At 39.5% G+C, this 26,179-nt stretch overlaps 1 protein-coding gene across 1 annotated transcript in view; it reads right to left on the bottom strand.

Annotated features, from left to right (window-relative positions):
* The window catches only part of LOC128026575 (protocadherin-15-like), a 174,287-nt gene that overhangs the window by 7,110 nt on the left and 140,998 nt on the right, over positions 1-26,179 (bottom strand). The window contains exons 28-35 of the mRNA XM_052613836.1: positions 26,060-26,148; positions 24,941-25,117; positions 20,805-21,023; positions 18,124-18,132; positions 17,579-17,692; positions 10,228-10,249; positions 9,198-9,236; positions 8,318-8,373 (exon numbers count right to left, since the gene is read on the bottom strand). Of these exons, the coding sequence (XP_052469796.1) occupies positions 8,318-8,373; positions 9,198-9,236; positions 10,228-10,249; positions 17,579-17,692; positions 18,124-18,132; positions 20,805-21,023; positions 24,941-25,117; positions 26,060-26,148 (725 nt within the window). The remainder of the gene's footprint in view (positions 1-8,317; positions 8,374-9,197; positions 9,237-10,227; positions 10,250-17,578; positions 17,693-18,123; positions 18,133-20,804; positions 21,024-24,940; positions 25,118-26,059; positions 26,149-26,179) is intronic.

Genomic DNA, 26,179 nt, shown 5'->3' with positions numbered 1-26,179 from the left:
GATGCTCTGGCGAGGAGAGATGCCAGTGAGCAAAAATTCCTTGAAACTGAGAGTAAAATCATGGAAATGCTGTGGACTAAGTATGCAGAGCCAGACATAGATGCTCTTGTAAAACAGTTCAAATCTGCTTTTAATCGAGCTGAGGCACTCGGCACAAGTAAAGTGCCATGGGCGCAGCAGAGGGTCGAAAGTGGTAAACTGGAGAGGAAACTTCATGAACTCAGGGATGCTGTGTACACTTGGAGAGATTATCGACCATATGGAAGAGACAAGTGGATGCTCTTTTTATCATTAAGAGAGGATAAAGAGCAACTGATGGATGGGTGGACATACAGACGTGAGGATGAGGTTATAAAGAGGGACAGTACAGAACTAAAAGGCCATGGTGAGGAGGCCGAGGATGAAGACGAGGGAGGAAATGATGTGGTCGGTGGGCATGTCATAACAGATATCAACAGCCTAACAACTGCAGATAGCATCACCTTTACCCAACCAGTAGCTCTTGCTATTGCTACTCCACCTGTTAACAGTCAGCCTGCTGTTGTCAGTCCACCCGCTGAGGGGCAGGAAACTGTATATGTAACAAGTTCTCCTTCATTCATGTCTACAGACAGAGCAAGCATTTCTACTTGTGCTGCCAGAGGTTCTACAGCCATTAGTCAACCTCAAAGCAGGTATGGCACAGCTACTGCACACAATGCCTCCCAACAAATGTTACAGCCCATTCTGCAGTCAAGAAGGTCTGATAGTGGGCTTGGTGTCAGTTTCACCCTACCTTCAACTTTTGCCAGCACGCCACAATGGTTGAACGATCATGCTACTCTGCCTGTTGATCTCAGCATGGGACAAAGTAGTAGCATGCCATATAGTAACCCTGGTTCGCACGCTGGTGCAGAAAACAGCTCTCAGTGGGCCCGACCAAGAATAAAGCTCACACCAATAAGCTTACCTAAATTCTCCGGTGACCGGAGGAGTTATTGGCGTTGGAAGGCTGAATGGGAAAGTATCCAGGCACAAGCAGAACCTACAGGGTCTAGGGAATGCAAGAAACTTCACTTACTGGATAGTATAAGTGAGTCAGTGAAAAGTGAACTCAGGCTATATCGGTGCAGAGATGCGAATGATATCTTCAGGGAATTGGAGAACCATTATGGTGACAAAGCACACACGGCCGAAGAGATTGTGTTGGAGCTTCAATCACGACCTGCTGTAAAGAACCATCAGCCACGAGAAACGTTAGAGTTGATTCTAGCAGTGGAGAGGGCAGTACTGGATCTCTCAGACCTTGGGTGCGAAGATGCTGTACGCAATCAACTTGTGATTCGGTCTTTGGAGAGTAAACTCCCTGATGTTATGAAAAGAGAGTGGCTCATGTGTGTGAGAAATCCTGTAAATGACGTCCATCCTGGAAACCGTTTTGACAGGCTCTTGATGTTCCTGGAAGACCAAAAGTCATTGCTCGTCAGGTTGGAGCAGTTGCTGCCCAGCAAACCATGGCCTGCTAATGCTCCTGAGAGACCAAGCCACCGGGAGAAACCAGGTGACAGATGGAGAGAGAAGAAGTCTTTCACTAAGACTACAGTAAGTGAAGTCAAAAGAGAATCCAAGCAGTTACCATGTGCCGTGTGTGGTGATGGAGATCACGGAGGTAAACTGTTTCGTTGTAAAACTTTCAGAAAAGCCAATCTGTCAGAAAAGAAAGCTCAAGTGAAAAAGGTGAAAGCATGTACAAAGTGTTTGGATGTTCACGGAGTCGAGAGTGACTGTACTCCAAAGTTTCTCTGTCGTAAAGATGAGTGTAAGAAAGGCGACACTCCAGCGGACCACCATTATTTCCTTTGCCCTAAGGCGTCAACAAAGAAGGACACTGTTAAAAGGGAAAATAAAGAAGAGGAAAAGAGGCGAGCTCGAGGTCCAACAGAGGAGCAAGAGGCTGTGTTCGGTGAGTTGGGACTGACTCCTCACCAATTGGAAGCTGTCCGCAGAGCCTGTACTAACAAGGTGACATCGACAGTGTGTCCTGGCAAGAGTCTGATGCAACAAAGTGGTTTGAAAGAACATCCAGTCCTTATGATGCTCGTACACGTCACGACAAAGAGAGGAGACAGCCTTGGAGCTTTGGTTGATCTTGCTTCTGACACGAATTACATTACACACCAAGCTGCAGAAAGGCTCGGACTGAATGGTGAACCGGTTTCCCTTGTCGTGTATGGTGTTGGTACGATGAAGGTGAGAGTTGATACAAAAAGGTATCTCGTAAAAATAAAAGTGTGGACCTCCCGAGGAACTCTGAAACTCCACGAGATGATTTGCTATGGGATGGAAGACATCGCTAAAGTGGATCGAGTGGTGAAATCGGAGCGGCTAAAGCAATTTTTCCCTGAAGTAGAGCCAGGAGAATTGGCCCGCCCAAAAAAGATTGATCTTTTAATCAGCACTCGTGAAGGGCGATTAGCTCCACAAAGATTGCAAAGGGTTGGCGATTTAGTGTTGTGGGATGGTCCTCTGGGCAAGATCGTGAGTGGTGTGCATCCAGACCTCTTTGAAGATGTGGAGGTGGCTGCATGGCGGTCGAAGACACACTTTGCTCATTCAATGAGGACGGTAGCCGTCAAAGTTGAAGAACACTTGGTTGCAAGGCCAGGAAGCCATTTGGAGCAAGGAAACATAGCAGAAGTTCGAACGACAGCAGTGTGCAATAAAGAGGTCTTTGAGTGGCTAAAGTGGGACAGCATCGGTGCTGCCTGTGATCCTATCTGTGGAGGATGTCGCTGTGGAAAGTGCTCGCCGGGAGGAAAGGAGATGTCCCTAGCTGATGAAAAAGAGCTGGAGATAATAAAGGCAGGTCTAACCTTCAGAGAGGGAGATGCGCACAGCGACCAGCCCCACTGGGATGCGAAGTATCCCTGGATGGAAAACCCAGTCTCTCTTCCTAACAACCGAAAGGCTGTGGAAGCAACATTCCTGAGAACGGAGAAGCGGCTCATGAGAGACCCTCTGTGGAAAGAAGCTTACACGAAGCAAGTCCACGAGATGGTAGAGAGGGGAGCTGCTATTAAGCTCACTAAGGATGTTATGGACAGCTGGAAGGGTGCTGTGTGGTGGGTGAGTCACCTAACAGCCCCAAACCCCCATTCAGTAACTACGCCAGTACGACTAGTCTGGAACAGTAGCCAGGAGTTTGGAGGGGTCAGTATGAATAGTATTTTGCTTAAGGGCCCAGATGTCTTAAATCCCATCAGAGCGGTGCTCCTTAGATTTCGGGTGGGAGAACATGCAGCCATCGGAGACATCACCAAGATGTATAATTCGGTCTGGCTGGAGGAACAGGAAGTCCATGTGCATCGATTCCTATGGAGGGACTCACCGGAGGATGAGATTGAAGATTACGCTGTCGTGAGGGTGAACATGGGGGATAAACCTGCGGGATGTATTGCGCAGGTTGCCATGCGAGAGACCGCAAAGTTACCCCAGTTCTCTGAGATGAAGGAGGAAAGAAGGGTAATCGAGGAAGACTCCTATGTCGATGATCTCCTCACATCCCACAATGACCCACACCGTCTAAACAAGATTCAAGAGGGAGTGGAGAAGATACTAAGAACAGGAGGTTTCTACCTCAAGCCTTGGATCCGGTGTGGTCAAAGTGGGAGGAGAGAAGAGACCAAGTCCAGAACCATGACTCTGACTTTACCCAACCAGTTAAGGGAGGAAGATAACAAAGCCCTGGGGGTTGGTTACCTTGTGCAAGAGGACAAACTCTTTGTGATGGTCTCTATCAACTTCTCCAGTAGGAAGAAGAAGATGAGAACTGAGATTGACCTCACTGAAGGGGAAGTAGAAGTAAAAACACCAAACCCACTTACTCGTCGTGTTCTACTGAGTCAAATCGCTGGACTGTATGACCCGATCGGTCTAGTAACTCCTGTGAAGCAGAAAGGAGTAATCCTTGTGAGAAGAGCCTTCCAGGAAGCTGGTAAGCTTACTAAGGATACCTGGGATGAACCTCTGTCTGACGAGCTCAGAGGCAAGGCAATTGATCTGTTCAAGGAGTACGCTCGTCTGAGTAGTATTAAGTTCTACAGAAGCCTTACGCCTTCTGGCTGGAAAGATAGACCCTGGGGAATCACATTTTCTGACGGGAGCTGTGAGTCCTATGGTGCAGTACTTTACTTAAGATGGGAGACATCAAATGGTGTAGTCACTCGGCTAGTGGAGTCAAAGGCCAAGTTAACTCCTCTCAACCAGAAAGGTGATGCAGTTATGGCAGAGGTATGTGGGGCTGTCTTTGCCACACGTCTGAAAGGATACATGTTGAAGCATGGACGGTTGGACGTAGAGAAGTGGTATCATTTCATTGACAGTCAGACGGTGCTTGGAGCCATCCAGAGAGAGAGCTATGGTTTCCAGACATTTTTTGCGAACCGAATCGGGGAAATTCAGAAGGCTGGACCTGTAACTGACTGGTGGTGGATACCAGGCAAAGTCAACGTCGCTGATCTAGTCACAAGAGGGTGCGCTCCTGATCTGCTGGGTGAGAATTCTGTGTGGCAGAAAGGTCCCGAGTTTCTCTCTGATCCAGTCGAGGATTGGCCCATAAAGTCAGCCTCAGAAGTGGCAGTTGATGCAAGAGAGGTAGTGAGTAAGCTCCAGAGAAAAGCCTTTTCAGCAGTCCTTACCAGAGTTCAAGCCAAGAAATTGTTACATCTTGGCAGTCTTGGTGGTGAAGATCCAATAGTCACAGATGGAGAAAGCGGGGCTTCACTGTCCTCTGAAAAAGGGAAGAAAGTTACCTTAACTGAGACTAAGGAAGAGGAGACTCTGTGGGGAGCCGCACTCATAGACCAAGTGGATCCAACAAGGTGCAGTTCTCTTACTAGACTTTGTGGAATAGTTGGTTATATCCGCAGAGCTGTAAGGAAGTGGTTGGCCCGTGTACGCAGGGCCTCCAAGCCAGCAAAGTGGGAGGCAGTATTGACAGTTAAGGAACGCGAAGTTGCATTCCAAGACCTGTGCTTAGCTGCCCAAAATGGAGTTATGTTTCCTGTGACCACGCTAAACAGGCTTGTTGTAAGCAGGGATGGGGCTTCAGGGCTCCTGAGATGTCATGGTAGAGTCCAGGATTTGACCCAGGGAGAGATTGGTGTACCTTTGGTTCCCTACAAGGCATGGATTAGCGCTCTTCTCACGAGAGAGGCTCATGAAGCTAACCACGAAGGGGTTGCTGGCACACACCTCCGTGTGAGATCTAAAGCATGGGTGATAAGGGGTTCAAGGATTGCCAGAAATGTTGTTGATTCTTGTATGCATTGCCGGAAGATCAAAGCAAAAATGTGTAAACAGGTAATGGGTGAACTTCCCCTTGAACGAACTAAACCAGCCGCACCATTCGAGTTTACAACATTAGACCTTTTCGGTCCCTATGTTGTTAAAGATACTGTAAAACGAAGAACGGAGATGAAAATCTGGGGTGTGGTGTTCAGCTGTATAGCTTCAAGAGCAGTACATGCTGACATTGTAGAAGATCTGTCGACGGAAGGATTCCTGAAAACATACCAGCGCTTCACAGCTCTCAGGGGTCACCCAAGAAAGCTTTGGTCGGACCAAGGGACCAACTTTATGGGTGCCAAACCAGTATTACAGGAGCTTTATGAGTTCCTAAGTAACATTGACAAGGATCAGGTCCAGAGGAAAGCAGTAGTTGAAGGAACCGATTGGACATGGGTGTTTCACCCGGCAGACTCTCCCCATCGAAATGGAGCAGCTGAGGCAGCAGTTCGTGTACTCAAGAGGGCGTTAAGTAGTGTTGGCAAGGGATGTAATCTGACAGCGCTAGAGTTCCAAACCTTTCTGTACCTGGCTGCTAATCTGTCGAATGAGAGACCTATCGGTGCCAGAGCTCAGGTACAAGACGAGACCGTGGAAGTAATCACTCCCAACTCACTTCTGCTTGGTCGTGCAGGACCCAGTGGGGACTCACGAGGGTTTGAGTATCCAACTTACCCCGTTGTGCGTCTGAGAACAATCCAGATTGAGGTTAATAAGTTTTGGAAGCGTTGGAGTCAGCTGGCAGGTCCAAACCTCTACATCCGGCAAAAGTGGCATGCACCTGCTAGAAATGTTGCAGCGGGTGACCTGGTATGGTTAGCTGATCAGAACGCACTGAGGGGCCAGTTCAGGCTGGGTCGAGTCGTGGAAGTGTGTCCTGATGCGAGGGGTGTAGTACGAGATGTGAGAGTGGCAACATGTCGAAGTTGTCCAGTTTCCGGTGGGCAATCCAAGAGAAACCGAGTTGAGGACAACTATCCCTCCACCATTCTCCACAGGGATGTTAGAAGGTTGGTGGTTCTGCTTCCAGTGGAGGAGCAGTAAAGGATCCCCACCATGGTGTGTTTCGGTATAGGATCCCCACCATGGTGTGTTTCGGTATAGGATCCCCACCATGGTGTGTTTCGGTAAAGGTTCCCCACCATGGTGTGTTTCGGAGAAGGATCAAGACTTTCCCCACTACCATCCTCCTCAAGGCTGGTAGTGTGTTTCGGTAAAGGAGGTTGTTATGTCATCAAGAACAATTTGTGTTGTTTCAGACATTAAAACCATCTTGAAGATATAAGTATTAATGTTATAACGTAATATGTTTATTCATTTGGAAGTATGCAATGTTATTTGCATGGTTATGGAGAAATGTTATGTCTAAAAGGGAATTGTTTGGTTAGGATGGCCTACTTGGATTTTAGAATCAGTAGGCCAAGTGGGAGGTGTAGAACTTTCCAGCAGGTGTCACTACTGTTTGTTTATGTGTATTTCAAGTGATGGATGTTATTTTTATTTTCCTGGGTATTTGAGGAAAATGTATACATTTACCATCTTATTCTAAATGCAAGCACATTTATGTTATTTATATATGTTCTAATATTACTAGGTCGCAGATATGCCTCTTATCATTCCTAGTCACCAGATTGTGAATCTGTACATGCGTAGTTAGTGAGTGCACAGGCGCCGCCTTTATTTTTCATTTTCATTCTGTCGTTGATCAGGACTGGTACGCTTGCCGGTAAGTGTCTGTAAACTGACATTGCTAGTAATTCAGATCTAAAAATAATATCGCATGATCGTGTCATTTCATTAGTTCTTTCTGATGTTTGTTTTGTTTCATTGCAGGTTTACAACCTAGCGATCTATAGTGACTAGTTAACTGACGAGCTAAACGTCACATATGACGAGCTGTGTATGTGTGCTCAATAAATGCTCAAAAAGTGGCTCGAGTTGTATCCGCCGTGCTTGTCCTGAAACCCTTCCAGTGGGGAGTTTACTGAGCTATAGCAGGTAGCTTAGAAGAAAACTGGACAATAGGTGCACTTGTTGAAGATGGGAAAGCTAAAACAGATGCCTCATTACACTTGCAATCAACATCAGCCCATGTGTAGATCCACCCACGCAGGACAAACAAACCCTGTGATCCAGGGATTAAAGGCTGAAACCCATTTAAAGATTCCTAAGCTCTCTAAATAGCCCTGGAACTTCAGCAGGCTGGGTCTCTCTGATAGCAGGTGCAGTTCAGCCTGACAGAAGTGCAACATTTATCTTTCCCACTCTCCACCTGATGTCTGTGGAATCAAAGCCATCCTTCTTTCTCAATGGCTTTGACTATGGACAAAGAAACCTTGATATTCAAAGGAATTAGAGAAAAGTTTTTAGGGGGATTCTCAAGAAAATAATTCTTAATAATTATATATTTTTATATTATGTACTTTAGCATGACTGGAATTCTGACTAGACTATGTGCAACCATTTTAAAATGTTAAATAAGACCTCAAGAAGTCTATCATCAGAGATCTTGTTAAGGCACATCATCTGTTCTGTGGTGCTCACACAGCTGATGTTCAGAGCACAACGGAGGCCTTTAAGACCATCTGCTGCTCCTCTTGCTACAAAAATTGAATGACTACCGAACATAATAGAGGATGCCATTACACTTGAGTCTGATCTCTGAAAGTCCCACTAGCCAACATGCGGTTCACTAAATGAATCCACTGAGCTTAGCTAAAGATGGCTGTGTGGAGGTGAGGACATATTCATCTCATCAAAGCTTCCAGCATTTCCTTAGATGGGCTGACGTTAAACCTGAAACCTGAAAATACTGAAGAAGTGAGCATAAGATGATTGAAATTCAAAAGACATGGAAGAGAGACAGAAAAAGAGAGCTAAGGGGGCAGAAATAACATATTTCAACTTCAAGAGAGGATGTAAAAACATCTGAAATACACAAACTCAGTCTAAAACAAATATGCACTAGCCTTGTATCTACACTGAAACGTACCCTTGATCGTAGCTATAGTAGTCTTGGGGGTCGATACCCGATTCCATGGAGAGGGCCTAAAATGCAAACATAAAAACAGATGTCAGACTTTAGCTTCACACAGGCTACTAAAAAGTCAGGGTTTGGTGCACAATTGATACAGTCAATAACATTTCCAGCACTCTGTGTGCTTGTTCACTCATTACTGTAACTTAATTTAAATAATTTAATATAAATCAACATCTAGACTACCGTCCAAAATTATTATTATTTTTTTTTTTGGTGGTCTCTTATTCGCACCTGATCAAGCTGATCATTTATTTGATACACATTTTAAATGAAACATAATATTACAATTTCAAAATGACTTATATATTTAAAAATTAAATTTTTACTCCAGTATTCAGAATCACAATCCTTTAGAAATCCTTCTAATATGCTTATTCGATGCTCAAGAAACATTGTTGTTGCTGTTGTTATTATTATTATCAATGGTGAAAATTACGTTTTTGTTGTGCTGTTTACAATTTTTGTTGAAACAATTTTTCAAGATTCTTTGATTAATATAAAGTTCAAAAGAACAAAGTTAAAGTATCATGGACTGAGTGGACATGAGTGTGAATAAATGACGAAAGTTTTTTCAGGTAAATTGTATTATTTAGCGATTAAAGCCCCCATGAATTTGCCTGACGAGTGCAGTTTTGTCTCCTTTGACGTATATCCAACTTGAAACAGATTTTGTGTGACCTTAAAGCGAAACAACTTAAACTACCAAAACTTAAATGTTTGTCATCGGATCTTTAAAAATAAACATTTGGACATCAGTAACATTAGGAAGATTTGTCAATACACGAGAAGGAAAACTAAGGAAAAGCACCCAAAAAAAAAACAGAGATGCTACCTCAGGCCGGAGCAGAGAGGGTCTCAACAGCTGCTGCTGCTGGCAGAGTCACAAAGAGAAGACGGAGAGGAGAAAAAAGATTTGACACTAAGAGAGAATACATGAGAGGCAGCACAGAATAAAAGGCAAAGACAAAGGGAACAGCAAGAAAAGATGTTGCTGCATTTAAAATGACAGAGACAGAGACCATGACGGCAAAAAGATGTGCAATAAAAACAGGGGGGGGGGGCTCCTGGTGAGGAAGATAATGACAGAAATGCGGATGAAGGAAAATGTTCCATCTAAAGAAACAAACCCAACTTTAAGAGCTAAAGTGCTTGAAAGGTCAGAAAAGGTTGTGTTTGACAGCATGCATATGCAACCTATATGCATTAACTTTGCAACTTAGACACTGAAGTGACATGTTCTCACTGCAAAATTATGTGTGCGGGCTGAACTGAGAAAAGACATGACTCATCAATTTACACTCCTTAGTGGGGTGCAAATGTAAGTTTAATGGCAAAGTTTCTTTTGCTCCTTTCATCTCATTGAGATTCCAATGTAAGCCTCTCACAAGGCACTAATGGCAGCCTGAAGTGACAAGCGAACAGGGCAGTCTTACCTTCGACTTAATAAAGGCCTATATATTAAAGAAATAGTTTCACCCAAAAATTTACATTCTGTCGTTAATTACTCACCCTCATCTTCGGAACACGAATTAATATAAATTGTTTGATTAAATCAGAGAGCATTTTCTTGAATGTGGTAGTTGTGTTGCTCCCAATGGGTGGAGTAACTGCTCTCGGATTTAATCAAAAATATCTTCATTTATATTCCGAAGATGAGGGTGAGTAGTTAACGACAGATTTTTGGGTGAACTATCCCTTTAAACCAACTACACAGAACTGGATTTTTTGTCAAATCTAGTTCTAAAAGTCATCATCATGATGCCATGAGGTATTATTCATATCCATGCAGTTTCAGTTAGTGTATGAGTGACAGAAATAGCGATCAGGTCAAAGGAAATGTAAAAAAAACAAAAAAGACTCACCTCTCTGCCAAAGCCACGCCTGCTGAAAGAGACAGGAAAAAATTCTTGTAAAGAACATCTGTTGACTAGCTAAGTGATTTTAGACTTGTTCTTGTAAAGTCTGACTCACTTTTATCATACAGAAAGCATTTCAACACTTGCTGTCATCTCTTATCATTGGACCAGAATGAAAACACCACATTTAAATGGGAAAACACTTCAAAGATAAAAATGCACTTGGGGAAATGGCACAGATAGTCCTGACACAAGCAGTTTTACCTACAATGATGACTTCAAAAGCATGTTAATCAGTTTTTTTCCAAATCAGTCATTTTCTGACGAATGGTAAACCAACATATGCACACATACTCACACTCATGCACAACCTATATTTAATGCAGTTGCTTTAAAATCATACACTAACAAAATTTCCAGGAAAGTTCCATTTGAGAGATCTCTCAAGGGCCAAGAATGAAACCCGCTAATGCTAAAAGTTTTCTTGTGAGGGGTACGTTTAGGTGTAGTGTTAGGGTAAGGGGATAGCAAATACAATTTGTACAGTATAAAAACCATTACACGCATGGAATGACCAAATAAGGCATTGAAACCAGTGTGTGTGTGTGTGTGTGTGTGTGTGTGTGCCTGGCCATAGTTTGCAACAAAATTTTCCCACAAAATGAACTACACCTGAAGAAGCGTCCTCAAAACTTACATAACTTACATAAAATAATAATAATAAGAAGAAGAAGAAAACATGCCACTGGACATGTTCCTAACATGATTAATAAACCCCATAAATTAAGATGCACAGAATGGCATGTTCTGAGGGTGCATGTTCTGTTTCACATGAATAAGTAAAAAAATAGCCGTCAAACACACACAAACACATCTTTCCCACACATTCTGAATGAGAATGGCAGATGAGTGATATGGGATATGTGTGTGCATGAGTGTTTGTGTGTGTGTGTGGGTGTAGGAGGAAAGTGACTTCTCTCTAGGTGTCCTTCAGAAACAAAAAAGGCTGGTTCTCTGTTCTATGAATACAAAAAATAGACTTGCAGTCTTGTGGAGACTATTATGTGAGACTACTTTGAATGAAGGGTCTCAGAAGGACAGGGGGGCACATAACACATCTCCTTTCATATCACCTGCTTCACCACACAAAATAAAACTAATCTCTCCTGCTCTAGAAAATGAAAGTACTTCATCTCAGCACTTCATCTTTTAAAATAGATCTTATTATGGTGTTTTATTTGGCATTTTTTAATAGCAAATCAATAGTTAATTTGATACATTATATATAAAAAAATTAAATAAAAAAAAATTGCGTTTCACAGATCACACCACATTGCAATTTTCGTAAAGATGCATTTGTCCTCATGTCCTTCCAAAACCATTCATTTAAGACATCACGGTCTTCACAAGAATGCATGTCTGTCTGTATATTAATGTTTATATTTCACAAATTATTATTTTTTATCAGAATTGCAAGCAACAAAGTGAGAATTGTGAGATAAGAAGTTGCAATTACCTTTGCAATATTTTGTTGTATTGATGGCAGAAACATGGCTTCCTTAAACAACTGTAATTTCATTTCATTTCTATGTACTCGTTACTATAACTTTTTAATTAACTGATTTATTTTTGTGTGTGTGTGTACTTCAAAAATGCCTTCACACTTCAGAACCGAAGATGAGACAATAGCAAATCAGAGTGCATTTGCTTATGGGATGATGACAGATTTCAAACAGATTTCTCGATACAGACGAGGGAGATGCCATCTGCACATCCCTGCTAAGATATTGTAGGAGCAGTTTGTCTGAATGGAGAGACACTGACTGCGTGCCTGATGGGGTGAATTCAGTGGGGAACGGCATAGCAGACGTCCCCATGCCATGTGCCACAGAAACGATTAGCTGTATTGTTTAATCTCTATGTGATTCTTGTCTGTTTGAGTTTCTGAAAGGGCAAACACATCTGCAGGACCTAACCGAGACAGGAGAGCTTCTGGAGATCTGGCACTCTAGACAGCTTTTAAAAAGGGTTAGTGAGAGTGAAAGAACAGGGAAGAGAGATAGAGGTGAATAAATGAGAAAGATATAAAGAATGACCTGTTTTTAACCTTCAAAACCAACCCTGTTTACTTTCTTAATGCATATTCCTTATTGTGAATTATTTACCAGTGTTCATTATTAAAAATAAAAAAAATAATTTCTGAACCTTTAATAAAAATTTTATAACCTGCTCTTCCTCTGAAATGACCTTCCTTTTCCATTGACATTACTTAGTCTGTACAGGTTACTGAATTAAATGATTCGGTTCATCCTTTTTTCTTTTTTTTTTTGGATTAAAAATCTGATCTTTAATTATAAGGCCCATCCTCATCGAACTTGATGACAGCTCTTCACACCAACATCTGCCTGCTAGGAAACATGTGTCACCAGTTAAACACTAAATATTCCTAAACAGTGACAGTCTTATTTATGTAATATAGCTAAATATATAATTGAAATAAAAGTAGAAAAATATACACTACTATTCAAAAGTTGTAGGTCACTAAGATGTTCTTATTCTAACCAAAGCTGCATTTATTTGAACTGAAATATAATTAAAAAAAACAGGACTATTGTGAAATACTGTACTATTACAATTTAAAATATCTGTTTCTATTTTAATATATTTAAAAATGTAGTTTATTCTTGTGCTATTAAAGCTGAATTCTCAGCATCATAACTGTATATATATATATTATAGAACAGCATTTATTTGAAAAATAATGTTTTTGAAACACTAGCTAATAACATAAAAACAGCATAACACCTCTTAGCCACATTGAAGCTGGCCACATGAAACACTACGCTTTTGACCTTCTTCGAAATGTACTACTATACAGTGCTCTCAAAGTAAAGTGCCCTTGAAATAATAGATGAAAAAGTAAGTAATGAAATTGAGGAGGTGTCAGAGTTCAATCAGAAATAAAGGGCTGAGGTGGGGGGAATCTCTCATTCCACTGGGATTGGTTGGTTTGAAGGATGAGCAGAAGAGTTTGATTCTGATTAGCTGTCGTCTGTTTCACCCGGTTTAGACTCTGGCTCTTTTAGCACAACAGTCATGGAGTCTTAACTTCCTCCTTTGCAGCTGCTGTCATCTTTCACGTCATGGCTGTCAGCGGATCTGGGCCTGCTCTTGAGGATCCCTCTTAGTTTAGGTGTAGGAGTTAGAGACTGAACAGGAGTTGGGGTTGGTGGTGGGGTGAAGTCCTGTTGCAGAGGTGGAGGAGAAAGAAAAGAGTGGGATGGGACAGGATGAGGGGGTTGTGGACCATCTGGAGAGTCCGATATGAATTCCAATGTGATCTCACAAGGCTGAACTTCCTCAGGACGGGTGGAGTCGGCCGCTGAGCCATGGGTGCGGGAGGAGTCTCGCCATCACCCCCGGTGATGATAATGCAGGGTGGGATGTCCTTGCCAACAGAAATTGGACTGGATGAGAACATGAAGGCACTTAGCAGTGGGTCATCTGGATCCAGAGATGCGTAAGAGTCCCAGCTCTGTCTGGATGTCCGTTCGGCTAAAGCTTGCTGCTCAAACTGTCTGGCTTGTTCTCGGACCGACAGCTTCATTTCTGTGCTTTGACCACTTTGATCTACTTCAGCATCAAGTTCTTCCCTACTGTCCTTAAGTCCCGCCTTCAGCTCTTGCTCCTTATATTCAGCAGGGTCCCAGAGTGCCTGCCGGTGCAGAGCATCGTAAAGCCCTCATCCTCGAATCCGCCACATAGTATGTGAGCAGCAATAGCACAAGAGGTGAAGGCTCTTATGAGACTCTTGTCGATCCGCCTCCTCGATTACAGACTTTCGGCACCTTCTGCAGCCCATGAGAGAAAATTAAGTGAGATGAGAGAAGACTTAAGCATGTGTGGAAAGAGACAGGGAGGAACAGCCATGGGAGGACAGAGCGCTAATGACCCACTACACAAAAGTCCTTCACTTTAATGGACTTTGAATGAGCTCGGCCAAACAAATCTGCTCACAATTTTAGATTTAGCTCTAAAGATGCTAAAGCAAATACTCTCAGTCAGTACTTCTGAGACAAATAGTCTTAAAATAGTCTTACTAATACTTAGTCCTAATGCTGCATTCGATTCAGAAAGTTGAATTTTCAAGTTCCTAATTTTTGTGTATAATACAATCATTACACAATTCTTATCATAAAAATTAACTTTCAAGAAAAAGATGTTTACAGTTTAAAGCTAAAATACGATAACAAGGTTTTGAAAACATTTCCATAACGCCATTTTTGAAACACACCCATTTTGCTGAACTATAAACACTATTCCCCTTCTTTAACATATGAGTCAAATTTGGTGAATTGCAAAACTCTACACACAAATCCATTTTTCTTTATATACTGTACTGCTATCTGAGCCTTGAATAATGTGACAGTCTGAGATATTAATTAGGAATACCCTACATCCAACTTTGCATGGAATGCAGGAATAACACAATGAATGCAAGCAGGCATCAACATTGTGTATTTTCAGCTGTGAAGCACAAAGATCATACACTAGCACTCAAAAATCAGTCGGAAATCCCTATCTGTTCAATCTGTTAATCTTTGTTCAAACATCAATCAAGATGATCTGTGACAACGGCGAGTCTCAAAGTGAAGGATGTGAGAAGCGTGTTTGTTTGCTTTGAGGAGAGAACTGCGAGGAACTACAGCCAGGAGACGAGGGCTTATCTAGTGAAAAACTACTAAAGCTTTAATCCACTAAAGAGCTACACATACTTATCTTTGAATTGTATGTGCATTTTTTTAAGTAAATAGTATCAAAATGTTCCTTTAAATATGCAATTCGACAGAAAATGTGACATAAAAACTAGCTCAACTGGTAGAGCACTGCGCTAGCAAGCAAGCAAGCGCAAGGTTGGGGGTTCGATTCCCCGGGAACACATGATATGTAAAAATTGATAGCCTGAATGCACTGTAAGTCGCTTTGGATAAAAGCGTCTGCTAAATGCATACATTTTTACATTTTTAATTTATTTAATTAAATTTTTCATAAATTTAAATGGTGTAGAAAACTAGCAGAGCAGTTACACAGGGACTAAACTACGAACCACAAATGTAAGCCAAGAAGGATTTTAAAATACACTGATAGAAGCGTGTAAGAAAGAGCACTGCAGGGAAATGCAGCATATTTTATGTTACTCACTGTAGTCCTAGCCTGATAAATGCAGAGAATGAATGAAAGAAGAGAGGAAAATACATATAGACAGATGGATATGATGACAATATAACACAGACAGACCCTGTTCACATTTGGTATTAACATGTTTTTTTCAGTGACCGAATCAAAAATAGAAACCAGATGTAAATGCATACACAACCATCTTTTTAATCACATAAAGTACAACTAAGCAAGTAACTTATAAATGGCAGTTTCTGTGGATAGATCTCTATTCAAATCGCAATGGAAAAGCACTGGAGCACAAGGAATAAATGCAATCCAGCTAAATAATATCCGGAAACTCTCTGGATATGAAATGCATGTTAACATCAGACGTAAATGGGCCTGAGAGATACATGTAAAAGTTAAATAGAGAGGAAAAGTAACCACTCGTCTGTTCAATCATTCATTACACATGTTAAAGAAATGTGCATTGTTATAATTTCCAGTCTCGCTCGAGAACTCTGGTCTGACGCACATGGGCTCTCATGGTAATGTCATTCTCACATGTTGTTTGCGGACCAGACAGAGCTGTCGGCGATTGTGAAGGCCTATTATGAAGTCATGCAATGTGAAACCCCCTGTCACTGATCCATCATGCAATGTGAACACAGCAGTAGCTGAATGCTACCCCAGATAGTCATGCAGTGTGAAAACAACTCAGTCCGACGAGTTTGAAAATTGTACAGTGTGACCCTTTGGGTTGGGGATGGGGGAATAAATTGTTTTCAACATATAAAAAAAAAATCTAGTACAAATTCCCCCCAAAATGTAACATTTTAAAATTACAAATTTAAATTAAATTTTAAATATATATAAAACTTTTGTTTTTGGGGTGCAATTTCTGTTAATTATATGTAAAAAAATATGATATGAGGGTCCTTAAATACTGTTTTTAAGGTTGCTGACAGACTACTGTTATTATTAATAGCCAATAAAAGAACAGAATGAGCAAACAGATCCTGATGTTCCTTTCTGCTGATAGTATTAAACTGCTGATCAGGAACACGGTCCATCAATCTCAGCCTCTTTTCTAATGGATTCAATACAAAACCATGTCTTTTCCACTGTCTCTGTGTGTGTTAGCAGCTGCATTTGTTTTGATTGCATTGCATCAAAAGCATTTTAAAAAGCTTTACCTGAGGGACACAGATGCTGTTCTGCGGTTAAAATCTTTTAATCTATCAACATTTCATTCCACTTAAAAACAGCCTTTAGCTTGGAAATGGACTCCTGCTGCACCAAACCCACACGTCCAGTGATAACATCTCTGTGGAAGGACTTAGTAAGCCAAAAACACAGCTAATTTACCAAAGACACAATTACCTTTGGGATGTCAAAAAGGCTCACTTTGGAGAATGGCAAGATTTTATAAAGGAAAAGCTTTTATTTTTGCAAATTAATAACCAGATTAGGGCAGTAAAGAGGTAGTTCACCTAAAAATGTTATATTCTGTCATTCTATTATTTGCACTCACATGACATTCCAAACATGAAAGACTATTTTTCCTCCATGAGTTATGAAATAAGAAATTTAGCAAAATGTTCATGCTGCTTTTGTCCACACAAATTATAGTGAGTGGCAAAAACCACACACTTTGCAGCAGTTTTGTTATACATTTCAAAAATAATTACAAAGCAATGGTATACATTGTGAATTTTTAAAAGTAGACTGAAATACACATTTCTTGTACTGTAAACATACTTCAATAATCTTAATAATCTTTGTTTTATTCACAACTTAATATATATATATATATATATATATATATATATATATATATATATATATATATATATATATATATATATATATATATATATATATATATATATATATATATATATATATATATATATATATATATATATATTTTACAATGCACTATGGACTACTTTTATGGTGCTGTTTTAGTCCTTGTTTTGGTACATAATATTGTTGTGGTGTTCAAAGACAGAAAGTTTTTGACCACACAGGTTTTGAATGACTACCGAAATTTCTGAGATAAATTTATTTCAGAATTTAAATTTTTAGGTGAACTATTCTTGATTTTCCTGCAGATACACACACAAATATTTTGAGCCATCTCTCTGCTGTCTGGTTGTCAGGTTGAAGGTGTTACATAGGACAGGTAACTTACATGCCTCTGTCTCCCAGCTCCTCGTAGTGATTGGTTGGAGCGCCACCTCCTGTTGTTTTGCTGACAGGAAGAGCCATCTGGATACGGGCGGTTTTGGCACACTCAGCCTGTCTCCTGTAAAGCATCCCCAAAAAGTGAGTTTCATTCTTTTTAAAAGGCTCATTTCAGCTATATTATTGGAGTATAAGAGGTCTGGAGCTCCAGCAACTCTCATTTGATCTGTTCCAGAACTTTTTATTCATGCAATGCAAAATATCATGGGTTATTCAGCACCTTTCACACTAAGATAAGGTGTTTTATTAGGAGGGAGCTGAACCCAGCTCACTTTGTACTCTACGAGGTCATCAAACCAGTAATTTCTGTTCAATTTCAAAGGCATCGCTATTGTGCTGGAATCAGAGAGAGCTGAGTACGTCCTTTGCTTCTCATCTCAATTCATGCATTCTACTCATATGTTCCTGTTTTAAAGGAATGAACAGAATAAGGAGGGTACGGAGGCACACACTCTGTGACAAATAATTCATCAAAAAAGAATTTGAACTTACTCTTTGAATCTGAGCGCAGGGTCCACATGCAGCGACAGGAAGAGCAGTGAAAGAGGAAGAGGAAAGAAGGGTTGTTAGATAATTAGGCACAGGAATAATGAAACAAAAACACAAGTAATGATTATTAAAAGACTGTAAATTTAAAATGTTTATTTACTAATATAATATAATATAATATAATATAATATAATATAATATAATATAATATAATATAATATTTACCCACAGACAAAAGAGGCCAAGTGGTTTAGAAAATGGATAGTATAATATATTGCCAAAAAAAAAAATGATAATATAAAATACTAAATATGAAACTATAAGAAAACTTTTAACAATTTATATAAAATATATAATTTCAAATAAAAATAAATTATCAAAAAATGTTCCATTTATCAATTATATCCGTTTACTTGTATGTAAAGGGATTTTCTAACCAAAGATTTTCAAAACAACAACAACAAAACTATTTTAGGTACATGAATAGCCATTTGCAATTGTGGTTAATTGTCATTAAAGGTATGGTAGGAGATTTCGGAGAGGCTAGCAATGGCAAGCTAACTTTGAAAGCATAAGATCCCACCCTCCCTGCAAATCATTCTCCAAAGCTTTGCTTCCTCCAAAACACTAAATTCACCGGTGACAAAATATTAGAGTACAAGCACATAAGATTACAATAATAATTTCCATTTTCACTCGGTCTGCATTAGCATATTACATTAGCTGATTACATTAAATACATTTAGACCACTTAACTTGGTGATTGCTATCAGGATGTGAAGAGACTTTCAACCAGAATAACAACCAAACAAACTATCCTGCATTTAACTTGGTTAATAAGCACATTTTGTAATAGATCATGATCTTAATTCATATTTTTACAATGTTAGAATTTAGATGACTGGATGACTGGTAGTTCAAATTCTAATTTCACAGGCCAGAGAATGCTAGTAGTGTTGAACCATGCAGTCCATTTTGTTTGCAGATACTGCTGCAGAAGTGTGTGCATAATTCATACTGTAAAATGTGATAAGAGCACAGGTTTATCCCACATCTCCTCAGCTGAGAAACAATACAGCTCTCAGCAGTAACCCCTCTCTGTCTCTCTAGCTCTCCATTCTCCTTCGCATCTTTGTATTTCATCCACACAGTCTCTCGTCCTGACCCTGGGCTTCCTGGAGGCTATCGAAGATGTGATCCTCTCAATATTATTTATTTAACCAGAATGCAATTACTCTATAAAGACAGTGTGAGATCTTGTGTTATATAAGCTTATACGTGTCTCCTGCATATATTGTAAACAACCAACTAATGACACAAATGTCACTTCACCTTTAATACAAGAATCATAATCACACAATGAACTCTTTAATATGTGTAAAAACATCTAAATGCAGTCATGCGTGTGTGTGTGTTTGCGAGAGAGCAAGCTTCACAGACATACTGTAGGTGTGTGTGTTTAGCTGTTTGTGTTCGCTCTGTGATTACCCATCTGTTATGTATTTACACAATAGCTGATGACGGACTCATTGGTGTGTGGAGAAGGTCAGGACCATGCTCACGTCTCAAGAGAGCTGCTGTGTGTGGAGAGCAGACCCATATGCTGGGCATTCATGAGATGTGACGGATGGATCGAATGCCTGGGATATGTCACAAATGCTTATAACTAATCTGCTTTCACACAGAGCTGGCTGGGAGATTAGCCTGTTAGCATGGCTAATTACTGAAAAAAAAGCCATTTTAATACCTGGCATCCAATACTCATCTCCCTTACCTACTGTGCATGTTATTTCAGCCTGCCCCACTATGCTCTCAGAACCGTAGAGGTTACAAATAAAGACGTACAACTGCAGAACTGCAGTGTTTTCATAGTAGCTCTGAGAACATATAAATACTTTGTCTTTATATGTTAAATGTATATGTATATACCGTATTTTTATGAGTCGCACCTGAGTATAAGTCGCATCAGTCCAAAAATATGTCTTGATGAGGAAAAAAACATCGCACTGGACTATAAGTATAGACTACAGGAGCACTCGCGGCTGTAGACGGTAATGTTTTCTCTTGGTTCATGTCAAATTAATTTTGATAAATAAGTCGCACCTGACTATAAGTCGCAGGACCAGCCAAACTATGAAAAAAAGTGCGACTTATAGTCCGGAAAATATGGTTTAAACCTCTAGCTAAATGTCTACTAGTCTCGTAATCCTAGTTATCTTTCAACTATTCAAAATGGGAAAAAGCTAATTCTTTCTATGCCAGTGGGTGGCGCATTTGGTACGGCAGAAATATTGCGTTTTCCCTGGTAACAGCAGTGCACAAAGCAGAGCAGCACCTGACTTTGAATCATGCAGCGCTCATATTTAATGAATGAAATCACAGTCTTTTGAAGTTTAATCATCACATTAAGCCATATGGCAATTCTTTTCTTTCCCTTCCCATATTTAAGACCTCTTGAAGTCATTATTAGGACATAATTACGTCTTGTACCATTTAAGACTTTTTATGGCCTTAAATTTAATACAACTAAATTTTTTTAAAAGACATTTAAGGGCCCCCAGGAACCCTATTTAATTGAGCTGAAAGCTGAAATATGCAAATTATGAGGCTGATTATCATTAGGGACTGACATTAGACAATTAAAAAGGCAGTGTCAATTACAGCTGTAAGAAACTTCTACTCACTGTTTGTATGTCACCATGACGATGAGAATAGCTGGGATGCAGCACAGAATGATGATGATGGCCAGTGCCAGCAGCGCCCCCTCTGTGTAGCCCACCGCCTGCGCAGCCTTCTTCACACTCGCCACGATGTCAGGAGAACGGATCTCCAGAATCCGCCCGCCCTCGCCCAGGTACGGCTGGAACTCTTTATTGATGTCCAGAATCTTGCCATCCAGAAACCTGTCAAACACAGATTTAGCAGACATATTAGAAAATAATTACAATTTTGATCTTTTCCTTGCACAAATATGTAGTACTATAGTACAAATACGAAGTATAGTAAGCACATCATAATCACAAAAAACTTTCATATAAAAACCCCACAAAGTATGTATTTATTATGTGAAAATAATAATACAACTGTACTGATGCAACTGAAATAAACTGAAAAACATTTGTAATAATAAAAAAATATATATAAATAATAAAACAAATAATGTACACTTTCAAGCTGTTCATGCTGAAAAAATAATATAATAAAATAATAAAAAATAAAAAAATAAAAAATATTAATAATATTAACATTGGAAAAACATAAAAATAAATCAACTGTAGGAATGAATCTGAAATGTACTTAAAAAACTCTGTGATTATATATAGTGTAATTATAATTTCCATCGGTTCCTTGCACAGTAAGGTTCCTTACAGTAAGCACATTTCTGTACATTTCTGGTCACATTTACAGCATATTTATACTGTAGTAACTATGACAGCCTTGAGATGATTGACAGTTATATGTTGATAACATTCAGTGTCAATCTAAAGCATCTTCGGCAGAGAAGAGAAGCCAAGAATCCTGCTAATGAGGGCAGCATCCATTCAGCTGTATTTAACCTTTTCCAGTTCGCCATAAGAGTTACTAGGCAACATGATATGGAAATCCTCATTCTCCCCCGCATGTGTTAATGGCTTAACTGTGCTAATATCAAGTATTATTATTTAATATCTTGATATAGAGCTGATTACCAGTGCCACTTCAAAGCAGAGCTAGAGTACTTTTCTCCACAGACTTGGCTTTGTTGACACTTTGTTGATCAATAATGTTTAAATAGACCTCCATGTGAAGTACTTCATAAGTATCCACGGCAGACCAATTAGACCTGCTGCAGCAGAACACTTCAACAGAAGCACCTAGTAAACAAGACTGTTCGATTAACCAGGTTTAAAGACAGATGAAAGACTGCGTTTATTTGATTCAAGTGCTCAAACAGACCTGCAAAAACACATGTATGTGCTTCACAACATCTCAAGAGTTTCCTTTCAGCTTTAAAGAAATGAGGATGAATAGACTTTGATTTTCAAGGTGGACTAAGTAACTTTATTGCTATTCTGAATGTACACCCCATTTACTCCTGTGTTTTTATTCTCCACATTCCATTAGATCAATCCAGTGGAACACAGAAGATGACTTATCATTTTTTGTCCCATAGTTGACACATTCTTCACCTTCTGTGTTTTGCAGAAGAAATAGAGTAGGTGAATAAATGTTGAAGATTTCATTTTTTTTTTAGGTCAAACTGCCATAATTCAACAGGTTTTTATCTACAACTGAATTAAAAATCAAGCTGATTACTAGACTCACACTCTAACAGAATAAAATACAATGTCAGTATAGTATCTGCTGTTTCACTAAATGTAAAAGGAGTGGATCAAACCAAGGTGGACTGAATCACATGGGAACCCGAAAGGCGTGACGAACAAACTGCCAATATTTTCTTCCTTTTCTAAATCAAAGATGATGGGATATCATTTTAGATCATTAGATCCAGGTTTAACCCCTGATTTTACCCACAAGTCCTTCATCTCTTTGAATCACATCCCTGTTGTGGAGGAAGAGAAACAGCGTTAACTCACACTGTTACAGACACGCAGTATGAACAGGCTCAACCATGGCTGCCTGGTTTTATGGTATCGAGTCGATAGGCTTCTCACCAGCAGGATGACTGGATTCATCCATACAAAACACCACTGAGGGTTACCAGATGGATTCCGGAAAAAGAAACTAGTTTCGTTAGGGGAACTTTTGTGAATGCTGAAGTGGACCTCTGACTGTAAAGCTGAAAAAAACAACCTTGTCTCCAGCAGAACATATGAAAGGAGAAGAGTGGAAAAAACTCAGCAGTCTGAGGAAGATACATACACATTAACAAACACAGTCTAAAGAACAGCATTAAGCAGATTATTGAGCAATCTTAATGGTTAAGTAATGCTAAAATAAAATCTTCATGTTGATGCTAAGAATAGTTTGACTAACTTAAAGTCAGGGAATTAGTTTATTTCATATTCTATCTTATCATCATTTTGACAAACGTCCCCTGCTCAGGGAGGAGGAAGCAATGAACACTGTGTAGAGATCATTTCTATCGGACCACAGTTCATACACGTAGCTCACTTCTAACAAGCTTATTTTCTGAATCAGGTGTGTTAAGCAAGACATAAACCGCTGAGTTTATTATTTAATACTATTATTTAATACTATTATTAAATACTACTATTATTTATATATTACTTATTGAATAATAACATTTAATAAACAACAACAACAGCCATCATAAAAGTTGCTGGGCAATTCAGTCAAAAGTGCAAAGGCAGCGCTCTAATATAAATCATAAAATTTTTATAAAAGTATAAAGTTATGAGACTTTGACCTCCGCCAAAACTATTTCTTCTGGAACAAATAATAGATCAATGAGACCAAAGATTGACCGTTAAATTCACCCAAAACAAATTATAGCTCATGTTTAACCAATACAGTAGAGACGTCAGAGCCAGCGGCAAATTCCAGAAGAACTGGCCGAGGCAAGGCTGCTCTCTGTGGGTTCATGAGCATTTTACTGTGAGCTCAAATATTTATCATCAAATTCTTCCTAATCATCTCGCACTGTGCAATATGTCAACGGCTGTTTCATTTATGTCTTTATATCTCTGAAGAAATGTTACCAGTAACCTCTAGGGCATAAAACTTTCATCTGGGCAGCTGCTCTACTTTGGTAGCGATACAAACACGAGCAGAACACATCTAACAGTGAACAAAATAAAACATGTATTATAATAGTAAGAAGTGTGTCTAGAAAGGCAGAATGAGACAGGTGGTCCATAATCTCCTGTGCTTGTGAATATGAATGTGACATGCGCGTTGACTCCGTAAACACATATTTGAACAGAATCCTGATGACTTGTGTTAGATCCCAGTGACAGACGCGTCTCCCTGCTGAGTCACGGGGCACAGCAGAGTTTAAATGAGCATATTGCTGTGTGTCTGGACTTCAGGGGGCTTTTCTCCTCTCAACTGAAGAGGACAGGTGCTTCCTGTAGAACAGCTGTTCACAAACACAGTTCATTTCCTTTTTCTCATTTCCTTTCTTATCCTGTTTTTTCTTTTCTTTTTCTACTACTATGTAGAATAGAGACATGTCATGATGGCCAAAAAGTTTTATTTTATTATATAATAAAAAAATAAATACATTAAAATTCACTCAACCATTTAAAAGTTTTGTGGTCCGTAAGATATGTGTTTTTTTTTTTATGAAATTAATATTTTTATTAAGCAAGGATGCATTAAATTGATCGAAAATGACAAAGACATAATTTTATAATGTTTTTTTTTTTTTTTTTATAAATGCTGTTCTTTTGAACGGTTTCAAAAATTCATAAAATTAAAAATAAACAACTGTTTTCAACAATGATAACGTTTTCTGAGCACCAAATCAAGAATGGAGTAATGCTTTGCCATCACAGAAATACATTTCAATTTAATATATACTAAAATAGAAAAGAGTTATTTTTAACTGTAATGACATTTCACAATGTTGCTGTTTTGCTGTATTTTTGTTCAAACAAATGCAGCTTTGGTGAGCATAAGGGACTACTTACAGGCCTTCAGAAAACGCATCACAGAAAATTGGTCAAATTAGGTAAAATAGCCTAATTACAAGGGATCAGTTGATAAGCTGTTTAGATGGTTTTGAAAATCTGTTGTTTTGTAAAGAAGAGAAAGATCAAGCAGTGGTGGTGAGATGAGGAGGGAAGGGGCTTTTTCCAAATGTTGGTACCAAACTTTGTTAAAGGTATCAGGAGCGACTGTGTGTTTGTCTTACTTGAAGAGCTCTTGTCTGGAGATGGCTCTGTTGGTGAGAGGGTCGATGGCGTACACCTGCAGGTCTGATTTGGTGTAGTCCTCAAGTTCATAACCTTCCCCGTGTCGCCGGGGACCGATCGATTCCACTATCACTTTAGCACCAGGGATCTGATCTTGCACATAGCGCTCCAAAATACTGACAAAACAAAAACAAAAGCATGGCGAAATTACTTTATCTAACTAAAACATTAAAATGCTAATTCAATTCCACTTAATTTCTAATACTTCTACAAAACACTGAAAACAATCCATTTTTTGTTAAACATGAAGGGTGAATCTCACAAAACATCCAAAAATGAAAAGAAAAACATTTTGTGCTTACTGTATATAAGTTCACTGATTATTTTACATTAATGAACGTGAGAATGGTCCTGTCAGCTAATTAATAAATGCTCAAATATTTAAATAATGTGACTTTTTTGTATTAGGGTGATAGTGTCACACTCCGTGTAGAGATGAACGATGAGACACGTAATACACAAAACGATCTTTAATAGAGTCCAGGAACAGGGTTTATCCAATACAGGGAATCACACGTGGCAACAAGTAGACCCAACAATTAAGAACTGAATGGACTACGGCTTTTAAAGACAGAATAATTGGGGAAAAGACTGAGACACACCTGGGATCAAATTAACACAATCAATTTGGAGACAAAAACATGGTCAGGGGGAGCAAAAATAAACACAGACAGGTCCTTAACCATGACAGATAGGGTGATTTTGAAATATAACAGTGTGAGATTCTTCCTATAACTCATGCATAAAGCATGCAGAACAGGTACTATAATGAATAAATTACATTTTACAGTCTTCAGTTTGCAATATGTACACCTGACTAGCATTAAAAAACCAATCATTTTCTCTTTTATTATGATTATTCTGCAAACTACTGAGTGAAGTGGTTCTATTTTGCTTATTGGAGCCATTTGAGCTCAATTCAGCATTTTAACAATTGAGATGGCCTTTTAAATCAAAGCAAGTGGGAAAACAAAGGCTGCTGACAGTGGAGGAAACACTCAAATGCCACTCAAGGAAAGCAGCAGTGCAGAGAAACACACCGAGGAAGGAATTCTCACCTAATCAGCTGCTCTTTGTTCTCCTCCACCACAGTGGGTGGCACATTAGAGACCACAACCTGCATGTCCAAAGCATTGACAACGGACACCTGCAACCCACATAGAAAATGAAAAAAAAAA

The sequence above is a fragment of the Carassius gibelio genome, chromosome A13 (assembly GCF_023724105.1).
Source record: "Carassius gibelio isolate Cgi1373 ecotype wild population from Czech Republic chromosome A13, carGib1.2-hapl.c, whole genome shotgun sequence".
Classification (NCBI taxonomy): Eukaryota; Metazoa; Chordata; class Actinopteri; order Cypriniformes; family Cyprinidae; genus Carassius; species Carassius gibelio.
The sequence above is the reverse complement of the archived record's forward strand: the minus strand, read 5'-3'. Positions and strand labels throughout refer to the sequence as shown.